The sequence below is a fragment of the Megalobrama amblycephala genome, linkage group LG11, assembly GCF_018812025.1.
Source record: "Megalobrama amblycephala isolate DHTTF-2021 linkage group LG11, ASM1881202v1, whole genome shotgun sequence".
NCBI lineage: Eukaryota > Metazoa > Chordata > Actinopteri > Cypriniformes > Xenocyprididae > Megalobrama > Megalobrama amblycephala.
In genome coordinates this window covers 30,475,176-30,490,972 of record NC_063054.1, presented here as the reverse complement: position 1 = coordinate 30,490,972, position 15,797 = coordinate 30,475,176, and the positions used below count along the sequence as shown (strand labels likewise).

The 15,797-nt window shown below is 35.7% G+C and overlaps 1 protein-coding gene and 1 long non-coding RNA gene across 2 annotated transcripts in view; one reads left to right on the top strand and one right to left on the bottom strand.

Moving 5' to 3' along the window:
* Positions 1-4,504: 4,504 nt before the first annotated feature.
* LOC125278314 lies at positions 4,505-14,131 on the bottom strand. The gene is made up of 4 exons (XR_007187088.1): positions 14,021-14,131; positions 12,200-12,251; positions 7,289-7,360; positions 4,505-5,433 (listed from the first exon to the last, which is right to left on the bottom strand). It is a non-coding gene; the product is annotated as an uncharacterized LOC125278314 (long non-coding RNA).
* The window catches only part of LOC125278313 (protein FAM184A-like), a 37,246-nt gene continuing 35,535 nt past the window's right edge, over positions 14,087-15,797 (top strand). Inside the window, exon 1 of the mRNA XM_048207393.1 lies at positions 14,087-14,827. Within this exon, the coding sequence (XP_048063350.1) occupies positions 14,648-14,827 (180 nt within the window). The 5' untranslated portion in view covers positions 14,087-14,647. The remainder of the gene's footprint in view (positions 14,828-15,797) is intronic.

Sequence of the window (15,797 nt, the reverse complement as noted above, 5' to 3'; positions counted from 1 at the left end):
TAGTTCAAGGTTGAAATTATTAATTTCAGTCATTTTGAATGGAAGTTCCCCAAACTGGAGCACACATAATTCAAAATGCAGTGGAAAAAATGTGGATAAATTCAACCCAAAAGTTTGCATCCACATTATTTGTTAATGCCCACATTCAGCTGTTAAAACAGCATTTTTGAAGATTCAGACTTCTGCCAGAGGGAGGCCATGAGGACAAGACAGGGCTAATTGAATGGACTAATGTCAGAGCCAATGTGAGATCTCAGCAGAGACTGAAATGAATAGTGCAATTTCTCTAGTGCCTTAGGGAGAGGTGCTCAATGATGGTCATTCTCGACTCTTCATCTGATGAGGGTTAAAATCATTGTTATTGCTGAGAGGCCCAGATCAGCTCTTTGGATAATTTTACCATTTTTAACAAAAAAAGATGAACATCCAGTAAATTAATTCCAATTAAATGAACCCCTTGGTACATTTCAGGCTCATTTCTTTTACTTTGTAATGTAAAAAAAAAAAAAAAAAAGAAGAAAGAAAAGAAAGAAAAAGAATGTGCTTGTAATATAAGGAGGCATTTCTATAAAAAGGATAGATTAGACTTTCAGCAATACGTTTTGTTCAATATCAGACATTTTTATATTTTAATTTTTATTATTTATTTACATTATGACCAAAAATATATACATGAACAGGATTTAAATTGTTAATCTGCACTTTTAAAAGTTCCACAAGGGGGTTTTTCGCAGTGATGCCATAGAAGAACTATTTTGGGTTCCCCAAAGAACCTTTTATTTCTTACAAGAACCATTTTTTTTTTCTTAGTGTGAAGACATTTTAATAATCTAAAGAACCCATTTCCTCTAAAAAAAAAAAAAAAGAACCTTTTCTGCAGTGAAAAGAGAGCATGCGGTTCTTCATGGAACCATATGCCAATAAAGAACTCTTTTTTTAAGAATTATATATTGCTTTGAGATATTAACTTAAAATTAATTTGATACTTTTGATGATTGTGAATTTCATATTTTATTTAATATATTAAGCTTAATATTATGTGTTTAATATTTATCTAACACATATTATGGGAATAAGACCATGTACTGCACAGTGAAAAGGTCTCTTTAGTATTCCATTCATAATTGGCCAACATAAACAGATTTCTCTAACAGCACAAACCTCTTTGAACTTAAAATACTGGCAAAACACTTTCTTTGAAAATAAAGTTTGCGTTTTTCAAATTTGTTTCTTATTTTGTAGTTCTTAGATGCTGACTTAATGCTTTGTGTCTCTGGAGACTCATCAGAGTTACATTGGAATGCAGAGCAAAGCTCCGACACTTGCCTTTAAGCAGAAGAGAGCCTGTCACCCCATCACCCCACTGTTTGATGCCGTGCCAAGAGGAATCACGTGGCCAGAACCGCAAGTGCAAATGAAACATGAATATGTATGACTTAATCCAACCAGTGCATGTCTGTGCATCTATGTGAAGGAATATAAAAGTCTTTACCCTTGTAGCCAATCACCTTTTGTTTACTGTATTATTAAATTTGCATTTTATTTTTGTATACGCTCACTGGCCACTTTATTAGGTACATCTTGATAGTACCAGGTTGGACCCTCTTTTGCCTTTAGAGCTGCCTTAATTCTTCATGGCATAGATTCAACAAGGTGCTGGAAATCTCTTCCTCAGAGATTTTGGTCCACATTGACATGATTTGTCGGCTGCACATACTTAAAGCGAATCTCCCGTTCCACCACATCCCAAAAGTGCTCTGTTGGATTGAGATCTGTTGACTGTCATGTTCAAGAAACCAGTTTGAGATGATGTGATATTTGTGACATGGCGTGTTATCCTGCAAGAAGTAGCCATCAGAAGATGGATACAATGTGGTCATAAAGGGATGGACATGGTCAACAACAATACTCAGGTAGGCTGTGGCATTTAAACAATGCTCAGTTGGTATAGGGGCCCAAAGTTTGCCAAGAAAATATCCCTCACACCATTACACCACCACCAACATGAACCATTGGATGGATCCGTGCTTTCATGTTGTTTACACCAAATTCTGTGCCCAGTAAGTGTATATAAACTCTTAAAAATAAAGGTTTTTACTCAACTTACTTAGAAAGGTTCTTAAGAGAACCTTTTACCTAACGGTTCTATAAGGAACCAGTGTGAAGACCATTTTTATAATCTAAAGAACCTTTTTCCATGCACTATAAAGAACCTTTTGTCCAATGGAAAGGTTCCATGTTAAAGGTTCTTCATGGAACCATCGATGCTAATAAAGAACCTTTATTTTTTAGAGTGTAAGTATAATCATTTAAGCGGCATAACTATATATACAATGGGTACGGAAAGTATTCAGACCCCCTTAAATTTTTCACTCTTTGTTATATTGCAGCCATTTGCTAAAATCATTTAAGTTCATTTTTTTCCTCATTAATGTACACACAGCACCCCATATTGACAGAAAAACACAGAATTGTTGACATTTTTGCAGATTTATTAAAAAAGAACAACTGAAATATCACATGGTCCTAAGCATTCAGACCCTTTGCTCAGTATTTAGTAGAAGCACCCTTTTGATCTAATACAGCCATGAGTCTTTTTGGGAAAGATGCAACAAGTTTTTCACACCTGGATTTGGGGATCCTCTGCCATTCCTCCTTGCAGATCCTCTCCAGTTCTGTCAGGTTGGATGGTAAACGTTGGTGGACAGCCATTTTTAGGTCTCTCCAGAGATGTTCAATTGGGTTTAAGTCAGGGCTCTGGCTGGGCCATTCAAGAACAGTCACGGAGTTGTTGTGAAGCCACTCCTTCGTTATTTTAGCTGTGTGCTTAGGGTCACTGTCTTGTTGGAAGGTAAACCTCCGGCCCAGTCTGAGGTCCTGAGCACTCTGGAGAAGGTTTTTGTTCAGGATATCCCTGTACTTGGCCGCATTCATCTTTCCCTCGATTGCAACCAGTCGTCCTGTCCCTGCAGCTGAAAAACACCCCCACAGCATGATGCTGCCACCACCATATTTCACTGTTGGGACTGCATTGGACAGGTGATGAGCAGTTCCTGGTTTTCTCCACACATACCGCTTAGAATTAAGGCCAAAAAGTTCTATCTTGGTCTCATCAGACCAGAGAATCTTATTTCTCACCATCTTAGCAAACTCCATGCGGGCTTTCATGTGTCTTGCACAGGAGGAGAGGCTTCCGTCTGGCCACTCTGCATAAAGCCCCAAATGGTGGAGGGCTGCAGTGATGGTTGACTTTCTACAACTTTCTCCCATCTCCCGACTGTATCTCTGAAGCTCAGCCACAGTGATCTTTGGATTCTTCTTTACCTCTCTCACCACTGTTCTTTTTCCCCGATAGCTCAGTTTGGCCGGACGGCCAGCTCTAGGAAGGGTTCTGGTCATCCCAAATGTCTTACATTTAAGGATTATGGAGGCCACTGTGCTCTTAGGAACCTTAAGTGCAGCAGAAATTTTTTTGTAACCTTGGCCAGATCTGTGCCTTGCCACAATTCTGTCTCTGAGCTCTTCAGGCAGTTCCTTTGACCTCATGATTCTCATTTGCTCTGACATGCACTGTGAGCTGTAAGGTCTTATATAGACAGGTGTGTGGCTTTCCTAATCAAGTCCAATCAATATAATCAAACACAGCTGGACTCAAATGAAGGTGTAGAACCATCTCAAGGATGATCAGAAGAAATGGACAGCACCTGAGTTAAATATATGAGTGTCACAGCAAAGGGTCTGAATACTTAGGACCATGTGATATTTCAGTTTTTCGTTTTTAATAAATCTGCAAAAATGTCAACAATTCTGTGTTTTTCTGTCAATATGGGGTGCTGTGTGTACATTAATGAGGAAAAAAAAAGAACTTAAATGATTTTACAAATGGCTGCAATATAACAAAGAGTAGAAAATTTAAGGGGGTCTGAATACTTTCCGTACCCACTGTATATAATAATGAATCAACAGTTGTTTATCCAACATGTTCATGTGTTTGTAGAATTGCAAGATTCCAGCTGAAATTGGACTTCATGCTGGATTTCTTTTACCACATTTGTCTCCTTACGCAAAACAGCACAGAGACTGAATTACTTAAGGATAAAGAGAGAAATGCTGCACCCCACTGTGCACTGACAGCACTGACATCATGCATGATGTGTACTCTAAATCAGCATTATAAAATATACAGCTTATGCTTCTCATGAGACTAACCCCTCTCTCTTCTGCTGTTTGACTTTTATAAATCCTAAAGCCCAACAAAACATGGAATCATGTGATTCTAAAAGTATTCAAAAGCTACTTTACAATAAACACTAATATTTCCTATTGCAAATAAATCTTTTGCATGTTTAGTGGTGCAGAAATGTAATCCATGTGTTGAAAGAAATGGAAAAATAATCATTGCAAGTCGTCAGGGAGCAGAAAGTTAGCAAGCAAAAGCAACTTAAAGCCTGACATATGAAATAATAGTCAGAAAAATCTGATTTTTTTTAATGGAATGGTTTATTGAACCTTTATTCAAAGTAAGTTTGGGGTTTTTTTGTGTCACATCAGACTTTAATGGCTTAAATAAAAAAGTCAGTTTTATTTCAAGGCTCAAACTGCAAAATTTGATGCAGCTGCTGATATTTTTATGGGCAAGAAGTAAGTTGAAATTTGAATATATATTAATTTAAATCAATGTGCACAGTAGACTACTTAAATCAAATTCATATAAATATCAGCTGTCACTCTATATCTCCCATAATGGCTTAGTAAGATGATTTAAATGCTTACTTTTATTATCAAAGATGTGTAGTTTTTATGGTGTGGAGAAAAACATATAATTCAATGCAATAATGGTGATTTAGAAATATACAAATAAACATTAAGTGTTCGTTTTGTCAAGCAAGTGTTCATTTTGAAATATTACTAACAATATAAAAGATATTCTTACATTTACTTTATACAAATCTGTAAAGATTTTACAACAAACAGACATGTGTACCATGACCTGAAGGGGGACATTTTTACAATTATACTAACTTGCTGCTGTACTACTTTTAGCTTAGTGCATTTATTAATAGCCGACAACATATCCAGTACTGATTCACTTTAGTCCTTCACTAAACCTTGATGAGCATTGGGATGAGTATGCATCTGAGGAAATCCACTTCACAGACCACCTGAGTGAGAAATGCATGCCACAACTGAAGGGTATAACCTGCCCTGACAGGACTTCAAGAATCCTGCTTGTCTGGTACTTGTATGTATAATTTTCTTCTCATGCAGCTTTGCAGATGACACAGAAATAGCCACTCTGCATGATCACAGGAGTGTGCAGGGTCTGATAAGCCTCATGGTACTCAGCATGAGAACATGAGCAGCATAGCAGCAGGTGGAGAAGATGACGGTAGATGAGGTTAACTGCTTCCAATATTTTCGCAGCCTCTCTAACTAGGAAAAATAGAGCCTATAATCAATTTTCTTAAAGGCAATAGAAACACATGCAGCTTTTTAGTGCAAGAAAACTTGGCCAATATTATAAGTAGACTTCAGGCAATGATAATGTTAATACAGTCCCTTTAAGAGTTCACTGTAACAAATGTTTGTAGTTTTCACAGCATTATTACTGTAAAATGAACAAATGCTTATATATAGGCAACAGCACATTTCATAGGATCATGTTTTTCTAAGCTTCATTACAGGGCAAGCTGCAGTAGCTAAATAGAATAGATTGTTGCTAGTTGTAAGTGTAGAATTTTAAACTAAAATCTTTAAAGGGTTAGTTCACACACACACAAAAAAAAAAAACATAATTTACTCACCCTCATGTCGCTCCAAACACATACAGTACAGTCCAAAAGTTTGGAACCACTAAGATTTTTAATGTTTTTAAAAGAAGTTTCATCTGCTCACCAAGGCTACATTTATTTAATTAAAAATACAGTAAAAAACAGTAATATTGTGAAATATTATTACAATTTAAAATAACTGTGTACTATTTAAATATATTTGACAAAGTAATTTATTCCTGTGATGCAAAGCTGAATTTTCAGCATCGTTACTCCAGTCTTCAGTGTCACATGATCCTTCAGAAATCATTCTAATATGCTGATTTGCTGCTCAATAAACATTTATGATTATTTTCAATGTTGAAAACAGTTGTGTACTTTTTTTTTTTCAGGATTCCTTGATGAATAGAAAGTTCAAAAGAACAGCATTTATCTGAAATACAAAGCTTCTGTAGCATTATACACTACCGTTCAAAAGTTTGGGGTTAGTAAGAATTTTTATTTTTTTGAAAAGAAATTAAAGAAATGAATACTTTTATTCAGCAAGGATGCATTAAATCAATCAAAAGTGGCAGTAAAGACATTTATAATGTTACAAAAGATTAGATTTCAGATAAACACTGTTCTTTTGAACTTTCTATTCATCAAATAATCCTGAAAAAAAAATATTGTACACAAATATTTTGTACAATTGTACACATTAAATGTTTCTTGAGCAGCAGATCAGCATATTAGAATGATTTCTGAAGGATCATGTGACACTGAAGACTGGAGTAACGATGCTGAAAATTCAGCTTTGCCATCACAGGAATAAATTACTTTGTCAAATATATTCAAATAGAAAACAGTTATTTTAAATTGTAATAATATTTCACAATATTACTGTTTTTTACTGTATTTTTAATTAAATAAATGTAGCCTTGGTGAGCAGACGAAACTTCTTTTAAAAACATTAAAAATCTTAGTGGTTCCAAACTTTTGGACTGTACTGTAAGTCTTTCGTTTTTATGATCTCTTTATGAACTTTCTGAAGCGACAAAGTGGTAGTTGCTTGGACTGTCAAAGGAGGGACAGAAATCACTTAGATTTCATTAAAGGGGTCATGAATTAAGAAATAAAATTTTCCTTGATCTTTTGACATGTAATACGTCATTGTACTATAAAAACATCCTGTAAGTTTCAGAACTTCCTTGTTAGTCCAAAAACAGCTTTTATTGAAACCAAGCTCTGAATCTTTCATAGACAGACTAAGAGCTTTAGCAAGTCATTGCCAAGCAACCCAACTCAGCTGAATGCAATGTCCTCTGTACCAAGGACTGTGCTTTAAAAACTAATTTGTATTATAAAATGGACATTTTAAAAGAAAAATCTTGTTATTATTTGTGAACAGATCAGTATTTAGTGACACTATATTCTGCTAAGAAAGAAATCCATTACGGAATCAACATACCAACAATAGGTCAGGGTTATTATACAAGTCTGCAGTGTGATGTGAATGTAGCGCCATTTTCAGTTACCATATAATCAGTGTTTCTATATTGGGTTTTCAAACTATGCTCCGGTGGCCTTCAGGGGAGCTGCAAGGGAGTCTGTGGAAAAGTTTAGAGAAATGTTAAAAAATAAATAATCTGTATTAAATAAAAATAATATACATTTGATTTAATAAATAATATAGTGCAGTACTATAGTGAGTAGAAAAAAAATATATAATAATGTAACACATGAATTGGCACTTCTGAGTCCAGGCCTTAAATTCACTAAAAGTCTTTGGGATATGCTGGAGACCAAAATCTTGACCAAAAATTGATGCACCTCTTGATGGAAATAAACATTGTGATTTTATATCCATCAAGAGGGGCATCAATTTTTGGTCAAAATCTTAAGTATTGAAAATGCAAGAGCTGAGCACTCTGTAAAGTCTACTCCAGCACATCCCAAAGACTTTCAATGAATTTAAGGTCTGGATTCAGAGGTGCCAATTCATGAGTGAAAAAGATTCTTCATGCGCCTTCCTAATTCTTTCACAATTTGAGCCTGATGAATTGGCCCCAGCATTGTCATCCTGGAATATGGTTATGATGTGTCTTCCTTGGTTGTTTAAGAAATGAAAAGCTACACACTCCATCAATTAGGGTTAAAAGAACTGTTGCCAAACATATAACATGCTGACACATAATCACTGCAATAATGATCCACTCATAGACTCTAAAGCATGTTTCTATTTAAATCCAAAGAGTGATTTATTTATTTATTTTTGGCTGGGCAGTGTATATAACTGCCTTTTAAATTTTAGAATGTTGGTCTCTCACATGAGGATCATCATATTTTGAGGTCCATGACAACTAAGGCTAATAGTATCCTAATGGTATCGCCAGTGAAGTAGCCTACTGTAAACTTAACCTTAATCAAAATTTTGATATGGCAGAAATCAAGTATTTAATACAAAATATTGATTTAATGTTATAGTACAGCGTTAAAATTTAAATATTAATATTTACGTTTTAATTTCTTCATTTACAGATGCTGAAGAGAATATGAAATATCCATAAAAACGTGAAATGAACTGTGATCCGCATTGCAAGTGTTGTTAAACTCACTGCGGTGTTCAGCGCAGAAGTGTGTACATTTGAAATGTTTTTTTTACAGAGTTTCCGTACATGTTGGTAGGCAGCCAAATGCATGTTAAAGGTGCAATATGTAAGAATTTTGCAGTAAAATATCCAAAAACCACTAGGCCAGTGTTATATATTTTGTTCACTTGAGTACTTACAATATCCCATATTTTGCAACTATTTGTAAATCGTGAGAAAATTGCATTATTATTTAACCAATTGCGTCATACCCGCATTACCCTCGGTTTACAGTTTTATTTTGAAGAAACCACGGAAACACCAAAGACGCTTTAAAATATTACATGTTTTAATAGACAAGGGAACAACTGTTTGGTTACGTTTATAGACAGAAAATCATTGTTATATAGCTCAACACGTTTAGTCTTATTGTTTAAATCTAATTTTCTTTATTTTTTGTGAGTACCACACTTTACCATGACTCAGAGAAAAACACTATTTTGTCAAGTAGCTAACATAGCATAATCAGATGCAGCTTTATTTTTAGTAACAGTAATACAGCATTTTCTCCATCATACAATACGTTTTAAAATTAATTGCATGCCATTTATCAACACAAGCCATCCAGCATTTAATATGATATTCTAAAGCATGCGAACGCACAGAGTAATGTTATAACATAATTTTCAACACACTCAAATGTATCTAATATAATAAATAGAGCTGCGTTACCTCATACTCATGACCGGAAAAGCGGAAGCAGCGACTGTGTCATAATAAAAGTTCCGCTGCTCGTGAGGCGTGTGTTGTGCAATCGCTCCAGTGCAAACGGGATTTTGAAAAGTGGGGGGACATGTCCCCCCTGTCCCCAGTGGAAATTACGCCCTTGCGGACCATTACACTGGTTAAAATTGCAAACATTGTTAGAAACAAGTACACAGCTGACCAAAATATATAACACTGGTTTTTGGATATTTTAATGCAAAAATTACATATTGTGTCTTTAACATTTTAAGGCACTATATAATTACATAAATACAGCCTACATTTTTTTTTTTTTTTGAAATCTCATACAGACTGAACGTGGCTGGTCTAATTGTGAACAATTCATCGTTGCATGGTATTAAAAAGAAATTTTTTTTTGAAATTTTGTAGCAAAAAAATGTAGGCCTGTGTAACAGTGATTTATGGGAATCCCTTTAATGATTAATTATTCATATTTGCATCCAGCAGTCGGCAGTCAAATAAGCTCTGTGCTTCATGAACTGTAACATTTTTTTTCTTTGTGTACTAGTTCTAATTTGCAGTGTATTACTTTTGCATTTCTCATTTTCTTTTAGATTATGCATTTCTCAGTGTGGTTCCTATCTCAATGCAAAAGAGAAACTAAAGTGTGGCAAGGCGACGTTTTTTGCCAGCGATGTGCAGTCAGTCATATTTAATTGAGCCCTGGAGGAAGTTGGACTATAAGAGCATTTCCATTTGCTTTTTTTTTTTTTTTGCCAAGCATTTGCATAAAGTGTAAAATAAATAAATAAATAAATAAATAAATAATAAAGAAAAAAACTGGGTAATCCTTTTTTTAAAAAGAAAAAAAAAACACACTTATTTCTAGAGAGATTTTGCACATGATAGTTTACTATCTACAAATGCAAAACTTTTGTGTTGCCTTTGAGATTGGTTCATTTAGCATTCTAAATGATAATCTTGGCCTCCTGTGAGACTAGCTAACTCCAGTAAATGCATAATCAACACCAACAACACAACCAAAACAATGCAGTGGTATTATGTGTGATGAAATGCAGCCCTCGCCATGGGCTGTGCCATGCAAGGCTATTTGGAGAATAACAATAGCAGTCCATTTATCACTTGTCTTTTGTGACAGTACCTGCTCTCCCAGGTGATTCATTCCTTGGACCATATTTTTTCAGCCACCTCAACCATAACCAGAGGAGAAAGTGGCAGAGAATGATGAAATAGGTTGTGCGGCCTTCATATTTCTACAAACTTTGCAGTCCCTGTGCAATATCTTTTGAAATATGAAATGTCTTAAAATGGCACTCATGCCACTGTTTGCATGTTGAAAAATGCTTACAATATTTGTTTCTGTGTGCTGCAAAATATCCTTATAGAAAATCAAATTATTACCCACTACTACAGCATACTGTGTTCTACTACAGGCCCACATGTATTTTAATTTTCAAAGCATAATCATTGGCTCATGAATTTCAGATGCCTCAAGGATGCATGCAGACATTTTTAATATCCAGCACAGTATTCTAAAATATATATTTTTAATAGGTGCAGTCCACATTGGATTATGAAGGAATGCATGAACAGATTTCACATTTCCACATTTCCAGGGATCTCAGAAGCAGAAGTCGTCATCAGGGGCGATTCTGGGATTTCAATATTAAATTTATAAATATTTATATTAATATTAAATATTAATTTAATAATGTTTGTTTACTAAGGTAGGCATGAACAATACAGTAGATTCTACACTATCAAGTTAATCCCTGAATAGGCCTATTGATTAAAGCTGCTGTCCGCAATTTTTCCTCTTTGTCGCCATCTCTGTTTAAAACATGCGATTGCAGTCATATGCGGAACAGTTATCTGTACGTGCTTTGCCTCGGCACAGCTCGTCAGCGCGGATGAATCTAATGCTTGCTGTCAGTCACCGCACCGGTGTGGATACTGAACTTCAGAATCACAGATTCTACGTCTTGAAAGTATGACCAATATAAGAATTTTCACTGGAAAATATCAACTGAACAAGTAAGTAACATGTCTGCCACTTTTGTTTTGACCAACTGAGGAAAAAAACATTAGGCCTACAATAAATCGCGCTGCCAATGATGATTAAATCTAACGATCGCTTAGCTCGGATCACGTCAAACCGTGAAAAATTATTATTACTGTTATATTGTTCTCAAATTGTTAATGTTAACAACATCAGCATTGCGTGACTGTGTATTTAGTGTGTATTAGCGTTACCTGTAGATTTCAATTTCTGTAGCCACTCCACAGTCCGAAGTCTTTTGCTTTTTGACTACGGGTGAATCTCCAGTTGTCACTGATGACTGTCATTTGGATCTTTCTGGATTACAATCCACCATCAAAATTATTAGTTTAATTATTTCAGATGCTGTGAGGAAAGGCTATAAATGTGCCGCTACCGGCAGCATCCTCACATGACTCCTTCCTTTGTTTACGGACGTGACGTAATGACGCACAGAGGAACTGCTGCATGCTCAAATTTCCCGTGGAAATTATTAAACATTATTACAAGCTTACTGTTGTGAATCTAGATAAGATAATTAGATAGTTTTGAACACTGGCTGGTTATGTATTTGTTCAAAAGTTGATTTTGGATAATTTTTAACAAAAGAAAGTTGCGGACTGCAGTTTTAAATTTCTAATCATTTCAAATTACCAGCTAATATTCATTAATATTCTTTAAAAATATAGACAAACCTCATATTACTGTAGAATGTCTAGATTGGCCATATGGTTTTTTTTTTCAACCCAAGAAATGTTTTAAACACTTTTTTTACTCTACATTTGTGCAATAAAATTAACTTTAAAGAATATCTACATTTCTCATTTTCATTCATGGAGATAGCATGGAAAATGTACCATGCTTTAGTGGAGGATTTCTGTCACCTGGTGGAAAACAAACACTTTTAACATGAAAATGACATCAAATTACAACTATAACCAGCAGATGGCTGCAGAGGACCACTCATTAGCTCATTTGCCATTTCCACACCCTTTATAGTTCTTTTCTTGTGTTTTGCTTTTGGATTTATTATAAAATGAATACGATTATGAATTAGTGTACAGATTACTCACAAATTTTTGGGGGGCTGGGTGGAAATTTTGGGGGGCCCCTGGTTCTGTAGGCCTAGCAGTGAACGGGAGATGACAACAAATATAATTTTTGTATCTCCATTTTCTTCAATAGCAAAAAAAAAAAATCCATAATAGAGTTTCAACAGCTTTATAAAAAGGGGGAAAAATATAGAGAGATTGATGTCAAATTTGCCATCACTCCCTCACTGTTGTCCCTCGCAGCAATGTTCATTTGTTTTTGGTCATTTACTGTAATATAACACAATATATAATGTTATAAATGTGCATTAAATTAAAAAATATATGAAACTACTAGATTTACAATGATGATAACTTTGGAAATGTGTAGTCTGTGAAAAAGGTCTATTAATATTATTATTTCAAATGAGTCAGAATGCGGGCTCAGTATGGCAGAGGCTGTTCACGTGAGCAGGAGCCAGCCAATAATGAGTCGGCGTTCTGACATAGAACCTGGAAGCGCTGATCGTAAACAACGTATGAGAATGACACAGAAGAGAAGATATTGTTGAATAAAGTCGTTATTTTTGTTTTGTTTCCGGACCTTGAAAGTGGAGGTTAAATAGAGTACCCCAGGGATGACGTGTTTTTGTAGGCCAACCCGGAAATTAGCGGCGCACGGGTTCCCTCGGTTGAAAGCCTATGCATTTTTCCCATAGACTTTTGGAAAATCGCAGAAAATAAGCTCTGTGTTTAACAAAGGGTTATGACACTTACACGTTTTGTCTATCAAGATAATCTTTACAAGTTAACACAACATTAATAGATTTTGAAGCCTAAATAAAGTCGTCAGCTATAAAAAGCTAACAGTAGGCTATAAACGGACTACAGCACACCATGGTCGCAGAACAACGTCACCACCACCAAACTTCCTCAAACTTTATTTAAAAAACAACTTTATTTAAAAACATGCTCGCTGATTATGATCTGTGCTGTTATGAATACTTATCCACTTTTTCATGAGAAATGCTGTCCAAATGTCCCGTTTTTAATGATGATGTCTAAAGTCCCCATCAAAGGAAGTAGTCCCTTTTAGCAATTTGTTAGCAACCGCCGATTTTAAGACACAGTAAAAGTTTAAAAAAATCACAAGTGGGTTATAACAAAGTGTTATTCTATAGTATTTGGTTATAACTGGTGTGTTTTATGTCATAGATCAAAACGTGAAAGTATTTAGAGACTTGTTAACCACAGACCTTTTTTCAAGCGATTTAGCAAAAACTCATATAGACTTTATGGCGTTGGAACCGGAAGTCCTAAAATGCTAACTCGCTTTCGGGTTTTGCCTACAAAAATGCGTCATCCCTGAGGCACTGTATTGCTGTCATATACCTCTCAGATTTCATCAAAAATCATCTTAATTTGTGTTCCAAAGATGAGGTCTTACGTGTGTGCAACGGCATGAGGGTGAGTAATTAATGACAGAATTTTGATTTTTGGGTGAACTAACCCTTTAATTGTTTAATATTGATGTGGTTGAACTGGTTTTCATAATTTCTTGTGTTGCATAGCCTAACCGTTTACTGTTTAAATGTTGCTGAAAAGCTTATAAAGCTAGACACATTCCATATGCAATTGGGGCATGTTGTCACAAAAGGTCGATGTGTGTTTTTTCGTAGCAAAGTTATGACAGAAAATTACTCAAAAACAAACCTTGAGAAATATTAACTGGATTTTAGCGGGAAAAAAATCGAATAAGGGAAACCAAGAGTTTACATGCGCCTAAAGCAAACCTATTTTCAAACACGAATTTTCAGAAACAAAAATAGAATTATGTTTTATTTTTAGCTCCTGTCCACCTACCCGGGCATCTTCAAAATCACTTTTTTCCCAGCGACTTTTGCATTACATCACATCCAAAAGAGGAAAGAGCAGAGTGGAGGAGAGACAGGAGGCGGAGATCAAAGAAAACCGTGACCAACGGAACTGACGTCACTGGCATAATGTAAACTGTTGAGATGATCCATGGTAACAGACTCAGTGCAGCAACCGCTCGCACAGACACACTCACGGGATCCGACAGAAATGCCTCGAACCTGGATCGCACCTGCACCGGCTCTTGCATCCTACAGACGAGCGGCGATCGGACTCGTTTCAGACGCGCCGTCTGCCTATTAAACGCGACGCACCTGTCAGGAATCCAAAACATTTGATGTATTCCTCCAGTTAAATGTACTGCCAATTCACAAGAAGCAAGGAAACCGACGAAATGTGTGGTTAATCTGTCTCTCATCTCAACGCTTTCGTTTATTTCTAACAGACTACAATAGGAGCAGATGATTTTAATCCGGATGAAATAATGACTCTTGTGGATTAACGCCTTCATTGTCACTCTATTTTTTTGCTTTATCTGGATCGAAGGATCATCTGCCTTTGCCATTTGCCATTACAGTCTTTATATTACAGCCATAGTAATATAATATCGTGAAGATGGCGACTGGAGCGGGCTGGCAGCATTACTACAACCCCGCTGGCAGCGCTTCGACGGGGAAATACAACAGCACCTCCACTTCAACATCCACCAGCACGTCCTTCCCGTCCGGTTTAACCCTCGAATACACGCAGGACCTCCACCTGAAGATGAGCAAGAAGATAGCACAGCTGACCAAGGTAATTTTGTGCGCGTTTTGGGGATGCGTAATGCCATGTGTGTTGTTCGCAGGTTGAGCGATGCGCATTGAAAGTGCCGGAGACCCCCATCCAAATGACAACAGGCTTGGCCTTCAGTCCGGATTAACCCTAGAATGCATAAATGGGCTCAAAATGTCCAGATATGGTGAAATATTTTATTAAGAAACACATTTGATTTCTAGATATTCCATTTATTTCTCAAAACTGTAGAATGAGAGTCTCACCAAAATCATTATAGTTCTAACTTATAGTTGCTACAGGTTCAGAAAATATATCAATTAATATTTAATATCAGTAATCATATTTAATTCCTTGAAATGACAGTTATTACTACTCAAATGTTGTTTATGTCTGTCAAATTAATGTTTTATGTTATAAAGGAGTTTTATATTACTACTAGCCTTTATAAAAGGAACAATTTATTTACTCAAATATTTTTTAATATTAAAAAAGTATATAGTCAAAAGGTTGGAAACCATTTCACACCATCCCAAAAACTTTTTTAAGCCTTAAATGCTTTTTTAGAAATTAGTTTTAAAAAGACAAACATATATTTTTCCTATAGGCAGGGCCGTGCAGGAAAAGCATCCAACAAGTATGCAGCATGTGAACTCCTTAAATACTGCTTATAAAGCAACCCTGGGTGCATCTCATGAGATTGGAAAAGAGAAGCCCGTCCTAGAGTGTGCAGAGTTTTTGTTTTGTTATTTTTCAGATAATTCCCATTTCATTGGTCTCGCTCCCTCAAAAGGAAGCAGAGCAAAATCTGCCCAAAAGCCGTCTGGTGAGAGATGTGCTGGTCCTGTCTGTAAGGATCATATCCACATAATCTGCAAAGCCTTCTAGGCACGTTTGTATTTGACATAATCACACATTAGTTGAATATTCTTTTTATTGTACATGTACATGGAAAGTAAACAAATTAACATGATTGAAATATTTATGCATA